This window comes from Oryza glaberrima, chromosome 1, assembly GCF_000147395.1.
Source record: "Oryza glaberrima chromosome 1, OglaRS2, whole genome shotgun sequence".
Classification (NCBI taxonomy): domain Eukaryota; kingdom Viridiplantae; phylum Streptophyta; class Magnoliopsida; order Poales; family Poaceae; genus Oryza; species Oryza glaberrima.
The window spans coordinates 27,317,863-27,337,943 of NC_068326.1; the positions used below are offsets into that span (position 1 = coordinate 27,317,863).

The 20,081-nt window shown below is 42.5% G+C and overlaps 2 protein-coding genes across 2 annotated transcripts; one reads left to right on the forward strand and one right to left on the reverse strand.

Annotated features, from left to right (window-relative positions):
- Positions 1-689: 689 nt before the first annotated feature.
- LOC127752994 (type IV inositol polyphosphate 5-phosphatase 3) lies at positions 690-6,734 on the forward strand. The gene is made up of 10 exons (XM_052278450.1): positions 690-1,048; positions 1,166-1,286; positions 2,387-2,458; positions 2,853-2,943; positions 3,174-3,278; positions 3,387-4,191; positions 4,498-4,682; positions 5,209-5,317; positions 5,408-5,550; positions 6,099-6,734. Exons 1-10 carry the CDS (start codon positions 872-874, stop codon positions 6,319-6,321), a joined length of 2,031 nt encoding a protein of 676 aa, XP_052134410.1. The 5' UTR covers positions 690-871; the 3' UTR covers positions 6,322-6,734.
- A 5,241-nt stretch (positions 6,735-11,975) lies between these two features.
- On the reverse strand, positions 11,976-15,985 carry LOC127785637 (probable choline kinase 2). The gene is made up of 7 exons (XM_052313042.1): positions 15,309-15,985; positions 13,989-14,110; positions 13,712-13,907; positions 13,085-13,202; positions 12,931-12,978; positions 12,649-12,752; positions 11,976-12,537 (listed from the first exon to the last, which is right to left on the reverse strand). Exons 1-7 carry the CDS (start codon positions 15,729-15,731, stop codon positions 12,442-12,444), a joined length of 1,107 nt encoding a protein of 368 aa, XP_052169002.1. The 5' UTR covers positions 15,732-15,985; the 3' UTR covers positions 11,976-12,441.
- Between the last annotated feature and the right edge of the window lie 4,096 nt (positions 15,986-20,081).

Here is a 20,081-nt window from a genome sequence, read left to right on the forward strand (position 1 = left end):
AAAAGTTAAAAGCTTGACTAAAATTAAAAGTTTTGATACGATGAAAAAGTTACAAGCTTAAAGAAAAAAGTTAAGAACTAAACCAAGCCCATGTCAAGATTTCAGTCACATCGAACTAATTAACCCTGGTCCGCGATACAGGTCACGTACAACGGCGACGAGACGAGCGAAGAAAGATAGCTACAGGTTTTTTCGCGTCGAAAGAAGCTTCGTTCGCTGCGAGGAAGAAGAGCAAGTGGTAGCGGCAGCGGTAGCTGTAGTACAGGAGTAGGGAATCCCCGTGACCGTGATAGGAGGATAAACCGGGTCTCCGTCCGGTTCAAGTAGAGCAATGGACGTACGGTGCGCAGCGGGGCACAGCACCAGCACAGGTCGGCACGAGGAGAACGCGGAGCTTGGTTTGGTCACCGCGATAGCTGTTCTTCCAGTCACCGAGAGCCAGCCGGGACGACGGTGGCCCAGGCCGGGGGGGGGGGGGGGGGGGTCAAGGCACGGGCGGGCGCCGCGGGCGATTGGTCGCGCGCGTACGTGCAACTTGGGGAGAGACCACGACACAGCCAACCCACGCGCCGCGTGGCGCCACATCGTGAGCCTGCACGTCGCGGCCGTGATCCATCCACCATTCCACCGCCACCAGCGGCGCTGGTACAAGTAGGGGGGGGTGCTTTGCTTGCTGCGGGCTGCGGCTCTACTCTAGGGTCTCTCTAGGCCAGCTGCCGTGCAGTCCAAGTCCAAGTCCAAGCGCTAATAAATTTGCCGTTTTATAGCTTCGCACCGGACTCGATAAAAGAAGGAACCGGAAAGGGAAGGCGGACGGAGAAGTTGCCTTTTGCTGTGTGCGCTGTGTTGGTGGGCTGTGACGAGGGCGCGAATGGCCGGCGCCTCCTCCACCTCCGCGTCGGCGCGGGCCACGCCACCGGCTCGCTCATTGCCTCCGCTCGGCGCGTCGGGGAGCCAGCAGGAGCCGGCTGCCACGGCGAGCCACCACGCCGCCGGCGCCGGCGCCTCGTCCAGGCCGATGCGGCGCAAGGGAAGGAAGCAGAAGCAGGTGAGCGCCGCGCTAGCTAAAGCTCGCTCGCTCTCTCTCTCTCTCTCGGATCGGAGTTTCGTTGCTCGGGGGCTAACTAATGCGTTTGGTCGGACGCGACGCGGGGCATGCACACAGCTGTGGCCGAAGACGGTGCTTCGGAAATGGCTCAACATCAGGTCGCCGGAATCCGACTTCAGCGCCGACGAGGGCGAAGCCACCGGCGACGACGACACCGATAGCGAGTTCGAGTACGAAGGTGATCTAGACCCTCTCCCTCTCTCTACCACATGGGCTTCATTATTGCAAAATAAAAATAAAAAAAATCGAAACCAAAATTCGCTGTGAAGCTCAATAGATCGGGAAATGCATTCGGGTTTTGGTTCAACCACTGGTCCCTCGTCTCCAGAATTGATCTTTTTGTCCATCATAATTCTTTGGAAAAGAAAAGTTGTGGACCAGAAGAATGCATCGATTGGTTTGGTAGGTGGATGTTTTTGCTTACAACCAATAAAGATGAGAGCTTTGACGGTTGCTTCTTTCAACTTGAGCTGGTCCAGTTAGCACTTAGCACAACCGTAAGATTCTGGTATTTCAGGGGGGAAAAAGGATAGGAAGTGGAAGGGGAGTTAACGAAATTTGGAGATGCCTTTCTAACCTTGCTCAGTAGAGCAAGTTTAACAGTAGAGCTTACTCCTTACTAAATTTATTGTAGAACTAACATGTATAATATATTAGCTACGAGGTTAGCTCTATTTGTTTTCCTCCTCTTTCTTTCCCTCGCCACGAAGTTAATGCATATTTTTGGAGCATGTTTAGAGCTAGCTTTTCTATGAGAGTCACTCAATTTTTTCTCTCTCTTCCACTTAAGCATATAGCTTTCTTATAACTCACTACTATCCTCGCTCTTAAAAAAAGTAGAGGTGGACTGTATTGTTCTTTTGGTTTCTTGTGGTGGTGTATTCCCAACTCCTAGGCTATTCCTTTGGTTTGTTTATTCCTCCGTTTACCTAGAACAAAAAAAACAAAATTAGACGTTGAATTCAAAGAATGTTAAAACCAATGTTTCTTTTGTTTAGTGAATTTCAAAACGACAAGCTCTCCCATCCTATTCCTAAGATAGTATACTAGTACAATCTTTCTAAAGGAAATAAGGAAAAAAAATGAAAGGACATCTGAATCTGACGGCCATAAATACATTTGCCGCACATGTATGCTGACAAAAAGCAGGCAGCTTTAAAAAAGGGAAAACAAGTGTAAATTTTGCACTTAAATTTGTTGGCTACGGCATATGTATGTTCAGTTCTTTTTCAAAAATTGGTTCTAATAATAGTTGAACTTATAATGGGATTTGTGCAGAAATGTGCCATTGGGAGCGCCAACTATATGATGAGGAGAGGAGACTGCGTGGTTTGGGCGCTGAGACAATTGGTATTTATTTGATTCGCATAATTATTGTGTTCAACACATTCATCGGCAAAAGGGTTATTGACAAAGCATCACATGAAAAATTTGAACTACATATCACCAACGAAATAAGTTACTATATTAATCACAGTAGCAAACTTCTTTTTTTCTGGATGCTTATTTCCAGGTTTTGTTTAATAGTATGTTTTCTTCTTTGTTTTGCCACACACTGAAAATTGTGAAATACGGTGTTGATTCTGCCAAACTAAGAGATACTACATGGTACATACTAGTCCACCCTTTCACCAATTTTCGATGGGAACTAGTACTACCTCTTAAGCACCTCTGGCATACACATCCTATCAGAGAAAGCCCAGGTAGCTTCCTTGTGCACTGACGAAGACTATCAAATCTTCAGATAGCCAAATGGAGGGTGCTCCCTACAAGCTTAATAGAAGGCGCAAGTCAGAGACCCTTCGTGCCCAATATATCGACATTAAGGAACTCAGGCATGCATTTGTTCTCCCTTCAGATTATCTGGACTTGCCTAGTTGTTTGTTCACAGTATTTTCCGTAAGAATTTGCTTCAGATAAGCTAAATGACTTGGTTTGTTCCTCAATATATTTATCTTTCCTAGCACAAGAATAACCCCTTAAGATCAAGCCTAATTGCAGCTGAAACCTATAAAATCTACTGCCGTTCTGTCACTATTCCTTAAAATGTTGGTTTGATATGCAGGGTCTGCGTAGGAACATGGAATGTTGCAGGAAGACTTCCACCTGATGACTTGGATATTCAAGATTGGTTGGATATGGAGGAGCCAGCTGATATTTATGTTCTTGGGTAAATTGTTGCATCCCATCTTGTTACTTATTCATATTACACTATGACTGATATTTCTCCTTTTTATTTTTTTCACCTATTAAACAAATTGAACTTATTATCTTTTAGATTTCAAGAAATTGTTCCATTAAATGCTGGGAATATATTTGGTGCTGAAGACAACCGTCCTGTCGCAATGTGGGAACATATCATTCGTGAAACATTGAATAAGATTAGTCCTGATAAACCAAAATATAAATGTCACAGTGATCCTCCTTCTCCATCAAGGTTCAAGCCTTCTGACGATGTGGAAGATGAACTTGTTAGTGAATCTGACAGCGAAAGTGGCGGGGAAGTGCACCCATGGAATGAACAAGATTTTACCGTTGATGATGACAGTGTTCATAGTAATAAATATGAGCACTCTACTTCTGGTCCTACTGAAATTACCGTAAATGGAAACAACTTCAGCAGGGTGCCTTCAATGAAGATTTTCGATAGATCACACAACTTAAGTTTTAAAGACTATGTATCTAGTTTGGAAGAGCCAATCCATCAAAAAATGTTAACTAAAACACTCAGCTACTCAGAGAGGCTTGGAATGATTTGGCCTGAACAACCGTTGGATATATTGGCCCAGCGTCTTCCAGACAGCACGAAACCATTTATTTCAGAGAAGGCACTGAGGTCATGTTTGTCTTTCAAATCAGCACATGGAGATTCCAATGCTTTTCCAGATGATTGTTTAGTTCATGATTTTAACATCAAAAGTGCACTAGTCAAAACGAAAAGACCATACTTCGTAAGGATAATAAGCAAGCAGATGGTTGGAGTTTTTATTTCAATATGGGTACGAAGAAGCCTGCGGAAGCATATTCAAAATTTGAAAGTATCAACCGTAGGTGTCGGTGCTATGGGTTATATTGGTAATAAGGCAAGTTCCCGTGAAGCACATCATTCTCAATTCCTTTAGCAATTCCAAATATGTAGAAAACAATTAGCATTCCTTTTTTTGGATAATAGAAATGGTTTACATCTCCGGCCTCTACTGTTAGGCACAGCCAAAATTAGCATTCTTTTATACTATTTTTTTTCTTAATGATCATATTACACTTTCGTTTTAGCACCTAGTTTTGTGCACTTTGGTCGTACCATCTCATGTACATTTACTATGCGCTGGTAAGTCAATGTGCTATTTAGAAAACAATGGGCTAATTTTTCTTACTTGAACATGCTCCAGGGATCAATAGCAGTAAGCATGTCCATTTATCAAACACTCTTTTGCTTTATATGTTGCCACCTGACCTCTGGAGAAAAGGATGGAGATGAACTGAAAAGGAATGCTGATGTGCAAGAAATCCATCGAAGGACAATATTTAATCCGGTTTCCAGAGTTAGCATGCCTAAGACTATATATGACCATGAGTAAGTACGTAAACTTGCAACTCTAAAACACTAGAAGCTCAGTACGCAATTCCTAAAGCTCTAGCTAAACTAAGCATGTTTTTATCCATGCCATTTGATACTCTTTTGGAGATGATGGCTCAATTTCAGTTTAGATTGTGTTTGGCGTCACTGTTTACTTGTTTAAATATGATGGGATAACAAGGGATAAATGATTAAAGTGAATCTGTGCATATTAGTGGCAAAAATCACATAATGAAGCAGATGATGGCTCAGTTTCAGTTTAGATTGTGTTTGGCGTCACTGTTTACTTGTTTAAATATGATGGTATAACAAGGGATAAATGGTTGAAGTGAATCTGTGCATATTAGTGGCAAAAATCACATAATGAAGCATGTGTTCGAGGGTTGCACACATTTGAAATTTTTCTTATACTTCTTTTGTTCATTTTAGTTTTATTTGATCAAGAATTGCAGGAAACATTGCTTATTAGTTTATATAAATCTTATCAGTTTGTCTAATATTTTTATTTTCTTGAATATTTCAGAAGGATAATATGGTTAGGAGATCTCAATTATAGGATCAACTTATCATATGAAAAAACACATGAATTCATATCCATGAAGGACTGGAATGGTTTGTTCCAGAATGACCAGGTAAAGTTTTGGCAGCAGTGCAGCATCTTGTGACATACTCCTACTACTTTATAAATACATAGTACCTCACTGTTTTCTACTCTATGATAGCTAAAACGAGAATTTAAGAAAGGGCATTTATTTGATGGGTGGACTGAAGGAGTTATCAGCTTTCCCCCGACATACAAGTACAAGGTTAACTCAGAGAAATACACGAGTGATGAGCCAAAATCTGGAAGGAGAACACCTGCCTGGTATGCTAATCTGATCATTCGTAACTTGATCTGCATACGCTCTTCATTTTTTTTTATCCTGTCCTTTCTTAATACTCCCTCCGTCATAAAATACTTGTCTTTCTAGCATTCAAAAGTTGTCCTAAAATAGTTATCACTTTGAAGTATTACTTGTCACATCAACCACTTACAATTCAAATTTCTCACCATTCTACCCCTCAACTATAATCTCAGATCCACCTATACATTACTACTATTTAATAAGAGGTATTGTAGTATTTTTTTCTAACCCTAATACATGTTAAACAACCTAGAATGGGACGGAGGTAGTAACATTTTTCCTCATTGTTGTTTACACGATTAATCACCTCATAACTCATGAAGGTGTAAGAGGTATTGTAAGAGGTATTGTGTAAGAGGAAAGAATTGGTCCTCATAACTCACGATTAATCACCTCATTACTACTATTTAATAAGAGGTATTGTAAGAATTGAGGTTGTGTATGAGGAAATCTCTAAGTTGCGATGAGCGATGCGTGCTAACAAAAAAAATATTGTTTAACTTTGTAGGTGTGACCGAATTCTTTCCTTTGGCAAGGGAATGAGGCTGCAGGCCTACAGGACAGTTGATATCAGGCTATCCGATCACCGCCCTGTGACAGCTGTGTACACTTCCGATGTTGAGGTTTTCTGTCCCAAAAAGTTGCAGAGAGCTCTTACCTTCACCGATGCAGAGGTTGAGGACCAATTCTCATTTGAGGAAGAGAGCACTTCTGGAATCTTTAGCTTTTGACTAGGATGAGCACCAAGTACATCGGGGAATTTATGTAATGAATTGCGATGCTTTTCTGAAGTCTCCGAGGAATTATTGTTCTCACATTTCATCCGCTATTTCCAGTATCCATCCTACTCGCAATTAGCATCGGCCATCATGTACATTCCTTCCACACTCTGTATTTGGAGACCAGGGCGTGGCATGTTTTTTTTTTTTTAGCTTTACCTCTTGTGTGCCTCTTCTGACTATGAGGAGTTTGTACGCAATAATGGCCTCCGTGACGACCTGATTTTGTAATTAAACATTTGAATACTGTAGATTCCTAGGCAGACCGATTGTGCAGTTCAGTTGGGGTTTGACCTATACTCCTATGTGCAGTTTTGAATCTATTGCTACCAGTAAGGAAGCAAACCAGTGTACATTAATTAGTACTCTCTCCGTCTCCTAATACCATGGATCTTTGATATTTTGCTTATACTGTTTGACCATTCGTCTTATTTAAAAAATATTGGAATTATTATTTTTTTTGACTTACTTTATTATCCAAAATACCTTAAGCACAACTTTTCGTTTTTATATTTGCACAATTTTTTAAGTGATCAAACAGTGCAAGTAAAATATCAAAATCTATGTGCAGTTCAGTTCAGTTATTAGGATTGCTTGACCCTGATATATGGACATACTCCCTTCGTCCCGAAAAAAACGAATCGAAAACTAAAACTGAACACATATTCTAGTACAATAAATCTGGACAGAGGTATGTCCAGATTCGTAGTATTAGGATGTGCTACATTTAGCATTAGGTTAATTTTTTATGGGACGGAGGGAGTACGGTGTAGTTTTTAGTTCAGAAGGCTGCAAGTTTTGTGAACTTACATGTGCTGACTGCTGAGTGTGAAGCTGCGTAGTAGCTCCGATGGCACACTGCAGCCTGGACCTGGACAAGGGCGATCAGTCAACCTCCCCCGTTGGATGGAGGAGAGCGAGCTGGACTCTGTCTTTGATGACTTGACCTCCTCGATGACTTGATGTGCCTGCCCTGTGCCACCACGGCACCACGCTATCTGCGATTCTGCGCCCAGAAATAGGGCAAGACGACGTTTTCTCGTGGGGGCTGGCAAGTAGGCAACACGATTACACGAGGCTCGCGGTCGCGGCTGCCTGCGGTGCCCTGCTGGGTGGGCGGACGCTCGGGGTCCCCCGGCCCGTGGATCGGTGGATGCGCGGCTGGCTGCCTCGTGCGCTCGTGCCGTTGCCGCCGATGCCAGGTTCCACTTCCGCAATCGGCAGTTGGCAGTTGGCACCGCGGGTGATGGAACGGAGCCCGGCGGCGCACGAGAAAGGGAGGCACAACGCACAACGCACAACGCGGGCCTTCCGGTGGGATCAGGCGTACGGAGTACGTGGCTAGGTTGGCACTTGGCATCCTGTCCCAGCCTGCGGCCCGCTCCAATTGATTGATTGATTGGTCTGGCCCGTCGTAGGTCACGCGCCTGCTATCACGTATTCTTGCGTGACAGCACGGCACACATGGCACATGACAAATATTGCGACCAAATCCTATGGAGCAACTCTAAGGGCTTATTCGAATCATGGGATTATAAAAACGTAGGAATAGGAAAATCATAGGAATATAATAGAAATGTATGGGTAAAACAGATGATTGAAAAACACAAGAATTCTGTAGATAAACATGTGTTCGGATAGACAGAGAAAAAACGTAGGAAATGGAAAAAATGAGGTAGGACTGGATGTAAATTTTCCTTTGTTTCTCTATTGATTCCACAGGAAAGGAATGTTTCCTCTGATTTTCCTTTGGGTTGATTCATGTGAACTGAACGACATGAAAGGAAATATTTCCTATATACAGTATTCCTCTGGAAATCCTCTAAAAATCCCTCGATCCAAAGAGGCCCTAACAGAGTTGTCAAATGACTCTGTAACCCAAAATTTAACCAGCTTGCTAAAAAAAAAATGCTCCCCAATAACCTTGCCAACTAGCCAAGTTTTGGCCTGGCATAACTGGCTTGCTAAGCGTGAGCTCTACGTGTCTATTCTCCTCCCTATGAGCGACGGCGGTGACGATGAGGTGAAGGCAAGGATGGAGCAAGCGGCGCGTGAGGATAGGCCAGGGGTGGATCCGAGGGCGTGCCGTGGTGACCCAAGCGGCCCTCTTGAGACCGAGTCCTAACCCTCTGTGTCGAGATTCTAGATCAGTCCACCAAGCTCCAGTGGTCGTCACGACGGCATCGTCGGAACCCATGCCTTATCTTCCCCTTCAACCTCTCCGTCATCACCATCGTCGTTGTCGACTCCTCGCCTTCTAGTCACCTCCATGTCTGCCACCGTCTCCACTCTCCAACATTGGAGCAGCTGAGAATAGGCATCAGTGGGGAAGGATGGGTCGGGTGGGGAGAAGGAAGATGAGGGAGGGAGAAAGAAGTAAAAAGAGAATGTCACGTGGAACCCACTCATCATGTAGCTCTTTGCCAACTTCGGGTGGAGATTCACCAATAGAATTTAGTAGTTGTGGGGTCTTTACCTTGCTTGGTTTTTGATTAGTTTGCTTTTACTTTTGGTTTTGTTACTTTGGCTACATACTCACTGTATGAGTTTACTTTTGTGTGAACCTTGTAATAATTGGCTGTATCTCTTGAGCAAATGCCAGAATGTTTCATTCCATTATATAAAAAAAAGAGAGGTTGTTGGAGTAAACGATAAATTTGACTCTTTACTTTCTTTAGTTTTAGCAAACCGGTCAAATAGAAATTTGGAGAGTTTTTCTAAATTTTAAGAAGCCATATTAGGGGATGCTCTAAGGCCCTGTTTAGTTTCCACGCAAAACTTTTTCACCCTGTCACATCGAATGTTTGGACACATGCATAGAGTATTAAATATAGATAAAAAAACTAGAGTAAATTTCATAAAACTACAGATACTTTGCACAATCTATCACAAAACTACAGATTTAAGAACTAGTTTCACAAAACTACAGCTTTAATATCTTTGTTTATCACAAAACTACAGATTTAGTGTCTCCATTCTCACAAAACTACACGTTTTAACAATGCTAAAACATGTAGTTTTGTGAGAATGGAGACACTAAATCTGTAGTTTTGTGATAAATAAAGACACTAAATGTGTAGCACTGTGATAAATGAATACACTAAATCTATATTTTTGTGAAACAAATTCTTAAATATGTAGTTTTACGATAGATTGTAAAAAATACCTGTAGTTTTGTGATAAACAAAGACACTAAATATGTAGTTTTGTGAAACAAGCTCTTAAATATGTAGTTTTGTGATAAATTGTGCAAAACACCTGTAGTTTTGTGAAATTTACTCAAAAAACTAATTACACAGATTACGTGTAAATTGCGAGACAAATCTTTTAAGCCTAATTGCTCTATTATTTGACAATATAGTGCTACAGTAAATATTTGCTGATGACAAATTAATTGGGCTTAATAAATTCGTCTCACATTTTACAGGCATAATCTGTAATTTGTTTTGTTATTAGTCTATATTTAGGCCATGTTTGTTTCAGCTTAAGATTATTGTAATCTAGATTATTAAATCAGATTACTCTAAGCTGGATTATAATAAGCTGGCATAGAATAAGCTGCGAGCTGTTTGTTTCTCTGGATTATTGGAGGCATCTAAGGGTAGTGGGTTTTTAGCCACCCAATAATCTGAGAAAAGCTCCTTCACAGGAGATTATTAGATTATAATAATCTATCATAACAATCTACTTGTTTGTTTCAGCTTATTCCTAATAATTTAGATTATAATAATCTTAAGCTGAATCAAACAGGGTCTTAATACTTTAAATATGTGTCGGTATATCCGATAGGAAAAAATACAAATTACCCCCTGAACTATTGCGATCGACTGAATTCCCCTCTAAACCCGAAAACCAGACACCGTTCACCCTGAACTTTCAATATCGGACAAATTACCCCCCTCAATCCAATCCCAAGCGGTTTTGTCCTACGTGACGTATGCGTGGCAGTCCAGTCAGTATTTTATTTATAAAAAAAATATGGGACCCATATGTCGTACTCCTCTCTCACTTTTCCCCTCTCTCTCTCCTCTCTCTCACTCTTTCTCACACTCTTCCTCTCTCTTTCTCGCCGGTCAGCGGCAGGCGGGGGACGCGGAGCGGCGGCGGCGGCGGCCGTGGCCACGACGAACGGCCGCCCCTCGGCGTGGGGACGGATGGAGGCGGGCGGCGGCGGCGGTGGAAGAATTCGTGCTAGCAGAGCAGCAGTGCACATACTACTCCTACCCATTGTCAGGAAAGAAGACGACGACGGCGTGTGTAGGCGAGCTAGCACGTGTTCTTCCTCCGCCACGGCCCAACGAGGTGGCTGGCAAAGCTAGGCAGGCGTACGAACTTGTGGCCGGGAAAACCGCCGGCGTCGCACCGTGCAGGGGCCAACCTGCCGTCCATCATCAATGCCTAAAGGAATCCTATGTCTCGACGCACCAAGCAGCTAGCAGCACAGTGCAGCTCTGCTCTGCTGCTCTGAGAGATTCGGTCATCTGCACTGTCGCCGTGTCGTGTCTTACTTACACGGGGCACCTCTTCAACGACGACGACGCCGCCGCCGTGGCGCTGGCCACCGCCGAGATGACGCCGCTGTGGACGCCAGCCCGCTCCCACTCCCACAGCCCTGGCCCCGCGGCGCCGAGCCGGCATCGCGGTCGCATCACCGACTCGTCGTTCCCGGCGAACAACGGCGACGACAACTACTCGGCGGCGTCGGCCGGCGGTGGCGCGCAGCAGCAGGTGGACAGGAAGGCCGCTGACGACCAGTGAGAGAGAGATAGAGAGGAAGAGTGAGCAGCGAGTGAGAGAGAGAAGAGTGAGAGAGAGAGAGGAAGAGTGGAAGAGTATGACACATGGGTCCCACATTTTTTTAATAAATAGAATGCTGACTGTACTGTCACGCGTACGCCATGTAGACCAAAATCACCGCAGATTGAGTCGAGGGGGGTAATTCGTCCGGTTTGTATAGTTGGGGGTGAAGAATGTCCAGTTTTGTGGTTCAGGGGGTAATTCGGACGACCACAATAGTTAGAGGGGTAATTCGTACTTTTTCCTAACCGATAATATATACCAAAACTTTTCGCCCCTGGAATTATTCCTCGCCAAGCGCCTTGCGGGCAGCGAAAACTGGACTGGGCAACTTTTGCCCTTCTCCACATGGACCACGTCCATCTGATTCCACCTCCGGACTTGGGCCGCACGTCGTGTTCCAGCCAACACATATGGGCCGCTTGTTAGCGGCAATCCCGTTCCACTTATATGGGCCGTCATAAACGGGTATTGAGATCTCGTTCCGGGCTCACAAGCGACGCGTCATGGAATTCCACGCGTCATCGATCTTCCTCTTCGCAGCCCAGCGTGGGGAAGGAGAAAGGAGAGAGGGTTAGAGATTGACGAAAGGCGAAATGGCGATGAGCCGATGAAACAAAGTCAGGAGGAAGAGGCAGCGAAAGCTGATATCCATCACGGCCGTTTGGACGGATTTTTCGTCAGGTATCACCAACATCAGGCAGCTCATACCTCGTAGCTCGTCTGCACCAGAGAGCAACGAAGATGACCTGAACTGCTGAACATGGCCACGTTAAAGCTTTGGTACACGCCATATTATTATCAGGTAGTATCAACAACCAAAATAACAGTGCAGCTGTATAGGCTATTTCTTCAACAGGGCAGTCATGTAAGCATAGTACAATATGGACTAAATGGAGGCACTGTCTCGACTCTCGAGTCGACGAAAGCAAGATCCATTATGTAACATATATTTAGGTATACATACACATGAAACACGACGGCACTACTAGCCCCACAAGCGGCCTTAGTTTGTCGAGCAAACAAACACGCAACAAGGGGCTTTTTCTTCGCTGCCTTTCAGACTATAAACAAAGCAACCAAAGCCCACAGCTTCCTCCTGAAGCTGAACCTTACGGAAATTTCGGGATGAGAACTCCTGATCCCGAAAGGGTTTCTTCTTCATTATCATCTTCATCTTTCTTCTTTTCACAGGGAGTTATGTGTCAGTAACATCGCACAAGTTATGTGCAGCACAGGCCTTCAGGTACGACCTGACGCCTTCAGGCAGGCAATTCATGAAGTTAAAAGTGCTTGCTTCTTCTGCCAATACTGCTCGAATCTTTGCCTTGCATACTCCTTGTAGTCGAAGTCAATATCATTGACATGATCCTGCAGAAGATAGAGGTCAGATAATAGCACAGGTTTACAGTGACAGAATGGATTCATATAGTTCTTTTGAAAAAAGAAACAGGCAATGGACATCCAGAAATATGAACATACCGATATTATTCCCCAGAGGCCCCAAACTAGATGACTGGCGAGCGTGTATTTCTCAATGCTTTGGAGAAGGTTCTCCACCTCTTCCGCATCAGGTTCTTCACTTACTAAACAAAATTAGGAGCATATCTTAGCTAGTTATTGTGAAAAAAGTAGTATTCAATGGAAGCTGAATTCGAATTTGTAACAGAAATATTCCTCCAAAAAGAATGGTTGCAGTCAAATAATCATGGTAGTGCCAAAGAAAACTTCAGATAATGAAACGAGAAATGAATTTGCACTTACCAGAATTGCTTAGGTACGTCTTCACAAAACGCTTCTGCTCATCAGTGTCTGCCACATGTAGAATAGCAAATAAGCAAGGTGGACCAAGATTGTGTAAACTGATTTAAGTACCAAAACATAAGCAAAACAGCGCATTGGTAGTATTTTTGGGTACCTGGATATTTACTGTAGTCCAGTCTATGTGGCTTCTCTGAATGATAGTTTGCTGCCATCTCGCAGAAATGATTAGCGATGTCATACGCAACTGGATTGAAGCTGGCATATTCATAATCCTGTATATATATGAGAAGAACAGAAAGGATCAAATTGCCAACAATTAATTGGGGCTTGTCATATATGTAAAGAAAAAGGAATCAGATTTCCTTAAGAAACAGTCGTGACAAATTGGTATACAGAAAGGGAAAAAAAAAAGGAGCAAAGCATCAGTCCTCCATAAGGTAGGTAGTGTCCAAAACCAAAACTATGTTGTTTTTTAGCAGAGCCGTGACAATTTAAAATGTCGAGGGGGAAGGGAACGCAACAAACAAAAAACAAGTTGTATGAAAGGGAAAAGGGCTGGCGCTATTCCAACTAGTGAAAATGATACGGCAGTTCCAACTATCCCATATCGCTTGTTGTTCAACAGATGATCACATGAGAGAAGAAACTTAAAAGTTCTACAACCTACGTTCAATAGCCTCTTCTACATTTCACATTTGCACATAATAGATACACGCAAAAAAAAATGCAGCAAAAAACAAATATGATCACAGGGACATTATTTTGAATGAATATTACTCACGATGATAGTCAACATGTTGGTGTCTTCATCAATCATGATGTTGCCATACTGAAGATCGTTGTGGCAAAAACCAATCCCGTGGTAATCCCCTGAAAATTCTTTCTCCAATGCAGCAATCTCGTTCTCCAGGCTACCCAGCCGAAATTTCTTGGATTCATCAGATGAGCACAGGTTCCTTGCAGTTTTGAGCCAGTTTCTAGAAAAAGCACGGCCAGGTTTAGTTTTATATACTTATTAAAAGTGCCAAGTGTATATTTATCTGAGAAAATGCTCTTACTTCAGTCGGTCCCAAATGAGTACAGATTTCGGGCCAGGCATGTCAAGGTTGTGGAATTCCCTCAGTTTTGACGCCACCAGAGCTGAAATTTCAGGATCACGAAGGTCTGCTGCAGATAGTGTCTGAAAGAAAGTAATTGCATTAATTTTTGTATATGCTTGAGTTGCTGACGTAACAGGTCGGGCAGTTATTCCATCGTGATAACATTTCATTATCACCAGAAAACTTGAGGAGAAAAATCTGATAGTAGGAGTATTGCACGAAATTTCGTTCTTTTTTTCCTTTTGTTCGTCCAAGAAAACAACACAAGATATCCCTTTTATGAGAGTGACACATGTAATAAAGCAAAATGAAGAATCCAGAAAGTGCTTCGCCTCGCAATTTAACAGCTATAGCCTAATTCACTTTCTAAAAGAGATTCCGCAAGAGAAATAGACCATGTATGGTCTAGATTTACTCCATTCAGTCCTTACTTTACACCAGTTTAGTCAGCTATCTTGCTTTTCTCAAGTCCGATAAATTGTTTTCAATCAACAGCTTCTCTGAAAGAGACATCTCCTGTTGTCGAATGGACAATTATCAATTCTAGCTGACTAATTCAAACGAAAGAAAAAAAAATCTTTCAAACGAGTTATTAATAGCTTCACCGACTATTGACTTTGTATCACAATTTTACTGACAATACAGGAAAGAGTGCAAAGAAAACTAAATTCCAGCTGTTGACAATACCCTTAAAAATAAGATTGTACGCCTCATGCCACAGGGGCAAATAATTTTGGGAGATAATTGGTGTGGACATAAACAATTCCTGTTAAGTAGGAGAGATATTTGACTAGGGCATGAAGAGAGATTTTATGAACTGATAGATAAGAAAGGTATAAGGAATTGCAGATTCCCACGGCAGAACCTTTTAGAAAACGATAACCAGACTGCAATAAATAAGTCGGAATAGTGCCTGTAGAATCTTTAAAGTATCAAGAAGAACGTTAAAGCCCAAATTGCTACGAGTTCAGCTAAAAAAATTATCAGTATGCAAGAACAAACTCCAAAATCTGCCTAATTTTGGTGCTAATAAACTTAGGAAAATAAATTTTCACTAACGCGGTAAAATCAAAAAAGATTTATTCGTCCAAAGCACAAAAGGTACCACCAAAATCCCCTAAAAATCCCTACCCAATTTAATAGTTCAAGAGAGTCGAAGATAAACAGAGGAAAACTAAGGGGAAAAAACGGGAGGAGAAAACACAATCCGTGGCGCGAGGAAGGCTAGAGAGTTTGGCTACAGCAGCGCGGAATCATATCATATTCATGTGCACCTACCCTTGCGTGGATGAACTCCTCGACGCGGCCGTTGGTGAACCGGCCGAGGAGGCGGGGGCCTTGGCCATGGCGAGACATGCACTCGAAGGTGCGCACCTCGTCCTCGCGGTCGAAGAAGAGCTCCACGCCGTCGCCGTATATCCGCACGAGGACCTTCCTCACCTCCCTCTCCCTTGCGGCCGCCTCCGCCTCCACCTCGCCGCCGTCGGCGGTGGCGGGGGCGCCGTTGAGCCAGCGCACCTGGTACACCTCGTTGGTCATGGCGCCCTTGAGCGGAATCACCTGCAGCGCCCGGCAGTCGGCAACGTCCGCCCACGACGCCGCCATCTCGTGCAGTAGCCGCCGCGCCTCCCTGGGGATCCGTGGCTGCGCCGCCGCCTCCGCCGCCCGCTGGCCCTGGCTCTGGTTCTCGATCGCCACCATCCTTGCTAATCACGTCCTTTTACCGTTTTTTTTTCTCTCTCCCTTTTTGCTCGCGATCAAGAAAGAAGAAAAGCTGAAGAGAAGTGGCTAGAGATGAGAAGAGGAATGGCTAATCACGCTTTCTAATTTTTTTTTCTTTTTCTTCGATTTGGATATCTTTCCGAAGCGAGATTAGAGAAAGTGTTGCAAGTAACAAGCGTACTAGCGAGTTTTCCTCCAATCTGATCCGCTATCGCTACGATTCACCCTCGGGGATCAAGGAGCGGGGCCGCGTATAAATAGAGTCCGCTGCGCCGGGATTTTGTAGATGCCCCCTCCAAGTTTTATCAACGTTCTATACCAGGGCCTCCCTTGTCAAACAACTGTTGACCTAGCGTATTTTTGTTGCTTAGCTTGGAAGTCTCACAGGTTACAAAGTCACTGGGTCGTCAGCAACTTCTTTTTTTCTTGTACGGTTTACGATATACGGTATACATATTTCAAGGGGTGAAAACTGTCACAGAAATTCCCAATCGACCGGACGCCGTTCCGTTTAAGGGGTACCTTTTTGTCTATTTTTATATTTTGTTTTTTCTAATTTCTTTATACATCGTATTAATGTCGATATTGAGTAGTTTAAATGATAAATATGGTCAATTACCAGCCGATCGAGCATCGTTTCCGAAAAAGTGCTACCGATTCAGACCGTTTTCACCCTATTTCATAAGGTTTCTAAGACTAATTTCTACTATTGATCGGTTGAAAATATTTCTGACTATACGGTATACAAATACATTTTAAAATATAAGACTAAACTTCATTAAATTTCAACTGCCGAGCACTCTTAATATTTAGCTGTAAATAGAATTATATCAATTAAACAAAGTAACTAGTTAATTTTTGACGGAAGTTGTTGATTTACCTTAATAGAGTCTAAAGAGATGCACTATATAGGTTGTGTTCTTTCCCCAGGTTCCCAACTCCCCTCTCTTGTTTTTTTCCAAAAAAATTCTATATGAAAGTTGCTTTAAAAAATCAAATTAATCTATTTTTGAATTTTTTTTGCTAATACTTAATTAATCACGTTCTAATGGGCCGCTCCGTTTTCTGTGCGTGGGACATGAGTTCCTAACCGGAACTAGCGAACACATCCATAGTATAGTTGCAAGGGGTGTGTGACTTTAATCTTAAGATCTTGTGTTTAATTTTTTAATGCGCTCACAATTTCTTATAATTATATTTGATAACCAAGCTTCTCCTTGGTTGTCCTTATTTTTCACAAAGTTTACTCCATTTTGACATATAGCATCTTTGTTATACAATTTCATCTTCCCTTTATTTTCCACCGACTTATCATTTCAAACAAGTAAGGTGACCGGAATAACATTGGATGGAATTGTTACCTTCACGAGTTTAAGTCACTCACAAACCAAACCACATGTCTATTGTCAACTCCTCACAATTAGTACTACAACCAGGCTCCTCATCTGCCCTCCCGTCCCTACAACCAGGCTAGCTATTGCACTTATTCTCTCTATTTCATATTATAAGTCGTTTTATTTTTTTTCAGACTATATCCTTATACAAAACGATAAATATTAATTTGAAGTGAGCAATAAGGACTAAGGTGACCAGGGATCAAAATTAGAAACCAAACTAGTTGTCCTTACCCATAACATTTTTGGACAAAAACCATAATATCGATCCATATAGCAGAGTCGAGTACCCCACGTTACAAAATAATAAACCAGCTAATGAAAAAAAAATCCATATATTCCAGGCTGGCCGAGCCAAGGGGCACACGCTCCATTCTTTCAGAAGCCAGGGTCTATTCCATGAAAAGGCAACAACCGACCCATCGCACTGCACCTATCAGCGAGCGCCACCTGTACGGCCCGCGGCCGGCCACGGCGGATCCCGTGTGGAGGTGGCAGCGGCGACAGGTCCGCGTCCGCGCTGGCCGCCGTCTACCGCGCAGCTCACACGCGTGGTGCGGGCGGTTGGGGATTTGGATTATCTTCAGAGCAGTTACAGTAGGCTATAAACCAGCTGTAAATATATTTTAAAAAAATAAATAAGAAGAGAGAAGAATAGCGGGCTATAAATTTGTAGCCAGCTTTAGCACGGACTCTAAGACGTATTGTGTGTATGACAGGTGTGACCATGTATTAATAGTGTAGTATGTAACTATTATATGAATGAGCTGCTAAATTGATTATAGATGAATTAGAGCTAGTAGTTCGCTATACTATTAAACTTGTTCTCACATAGGAGCACGCGGGCACACGGCCATGCGATCTGCGTGGGCAAATTCATCGCCGTGTTTTTGCTTCGTTCGAGCCTATATGATAATCGATTTTATAGAGAAGCTAGCAAAGGCGTTTTTGTCAAATCCACGTCACAAATTCGTTGCGACTTGCGAGCCTTATCCTGTAGTATGAATATGTGTATATCGAAACAAATAAGGGGATGACCGATCGATATTGACCTCTAACACTTGCCTCTTTGTTAGCAACATTTGGACCCACGGGCCCACGGCGAAGTCACGGTTCCATTTCTAGCACACGGCACACGTGCTCTGACTTTTGCGACCGCTTGCTGATGGCATGATATGGTGTTGCTGTTAAGGGGGTGTTTGGGAGAGGGGCTAAAGTTTAGGAGAGAGGGGCTAAATTTTAGCTCCTCTCTTAAAAACATAAGTCTCTCCCTAGGTTTGACAGTGTTGCTTGTTTGGTTCTTGTGAAGCTGTGATTAGTTAATTCCAGAAGCAAATCATCTCCCATTGTCTATGCGAGGGGATGTTACGCACCAAACAATATGACCTTTAGCTCCCGAGAATGGAATAAAGTAGCTCACGCTTTAGAAATTTTAGGTTGTAACTTGTAAGTGTCCTCATAATAACGTCATGCAATTGCAATGGGATGGTACGTCTTCGGGCATGGAGAATTTGGTGGCCAACGATTATGCTGAGTCCTTAAGTTAATGGAAAGCTATTTTCCTCTCAAAAAAGAGCAATATGACCTTACACCGTAACGCTGGATATGCAAATGTTCTTTTACGTGGGGACGAGAATATATTTATATGTTTTGGGATGGGTCATGGGTCACCGGCAGTACATACGATAGATTAATAAAGAACCTATAGAGCATGATCCTTTTTGTTTGCTCTTGATTCACACTACCATCTTCCTCCCATGTGATCCATGGAGATAGAGAAATTTGGGGCTAATTTATTTTGATGACAATTTTCACCCTACCAACATATTGGTAGTACCAAAATCCTGATAAGTTTTGAAACTACCAAATTTGTTATAGTATCATTTGTACTAGTGTGGATAAAATTTAGCATCAAACAAACATCCTTATAATACTAGTATTAAAGTTACCAACAATTTAGAAGAATAAAAATTAGCATAAATCCAAACAAGCCCATGGATTTAAGTAAGGGCATGTACACCTATGGTAGAATGGGTAAAGCTACGAGCCCACTTGCTAGTGACAATAGCTAGGAAAAAGACAGCTACACGTACAAGGGCCACTCACATAGTCGGGCCCAAAGACATTGTGACAACCAGCGAGATGAACGATTAATTTGTCTGGAACTAGGGATGCTAGCAGGTCAACCCACGAGCCCGCTTATAGATTAAATAAAGATAACCCATGTATTTAGAGATATAGGTGGGTCGACCCATTAACCGATTTATATATAAATCAATAGGTAACCTAGAAGTTAATTTACGAGGTACCTGCTAATTTTACTTAATTAGGGCATCCACGATGTAGTCTAAAAGTGGTCCATAAGTAATAAAATATTTGTTTCAGCCACCTAACAATATTGTGGAACTAGTCCATAGCAAAGAAATAGCAAAAGCTACCCATAAGCATATGGGTTGCCCATAGAGAATAAAATATATTATTTGTCTCTACCTCTTCTCTCTTTCTAATACTATTTGCTATCCATATATATTATGAATGTTTCAATAGTTAAAGTTTATATAAGTGGGTCTTATCTATATGAACTACTTTTATCATATATATATATATATATATATATATATATATATATATATATATTTTGTTGTTGCCCTTATAAACGAGGTAGGAATCTTCGTTTTTTCAGGGAAGGCAACAGCTACATACGCCATCGCTTTCCTGAAAAGTTCCCCAGAAACTGCACACTGCACAGCACAGAAGCAAGGTCCTTTCAACAGTAACTATTTTAGAAGTAGGCCTTGTTTAATTAAAAATTTTTGACAAAAACATCACATCAAATATTTAGACATATACATAAAGCTCGCGTGTAAATTGCGAGATGAATCTCTTGAGTCTAATTGCACCATAATTTGACAATGTTGTGCTACAGTAAACATTT

What these genes read in the sequence shown, in the direction of transcription:
- LOC127752994 (XM_052278450.1), top strand. Translation starts at nt 872, where the DNA reads ATGGCCGGCGCCTCCTCCACCTCCGCGTCGGCGCGGGCCACGCCACCG. An exon ending in TTTGGGCGCTGAGACAATTG is followed by an intron (nt 2,459 to 2,852) that starts GTATTTATTTGA and finishes TCAAATCTTCAG; the next exon opens with ATAGCCAAATGGAGGGTGCT. An exon ending in TGGGTTATATTGGTAATAAG is followed by an intron (nt 4,192 to 4,497) that starts GCAAGTTCCCGT and finishes AACATGCTCCAG; the next exon opens with GGATCAATAGCAGTAAGCAT.
- LOC127785637 (XM_052313042.1), bottom strand. Translation starts at nt 15,731, where the DNA reads ATGGTGGCGATCGAGAACCAGAGCCAGGGCCAGCGGGCGGCGGAGGCG. An exon ending in CTCATTTGGGACCGACTGAA is followed by an intron (nt 13,908 to 13,988) that starts GTAAGAGCATTT and finishes TGCTTTTTCTAG; the next exon opens with AAACTGGCTCAAAACTGCAA. An exon ending in GACGTACCTAAGCAATTCTG is followed by an intron (nt 12,753 to 12,930) that starts GTAAGTGCAAAT and finishes AATTTTGTTTAG; the next exon opens with TAAGTGAAGAACCTGATGCG.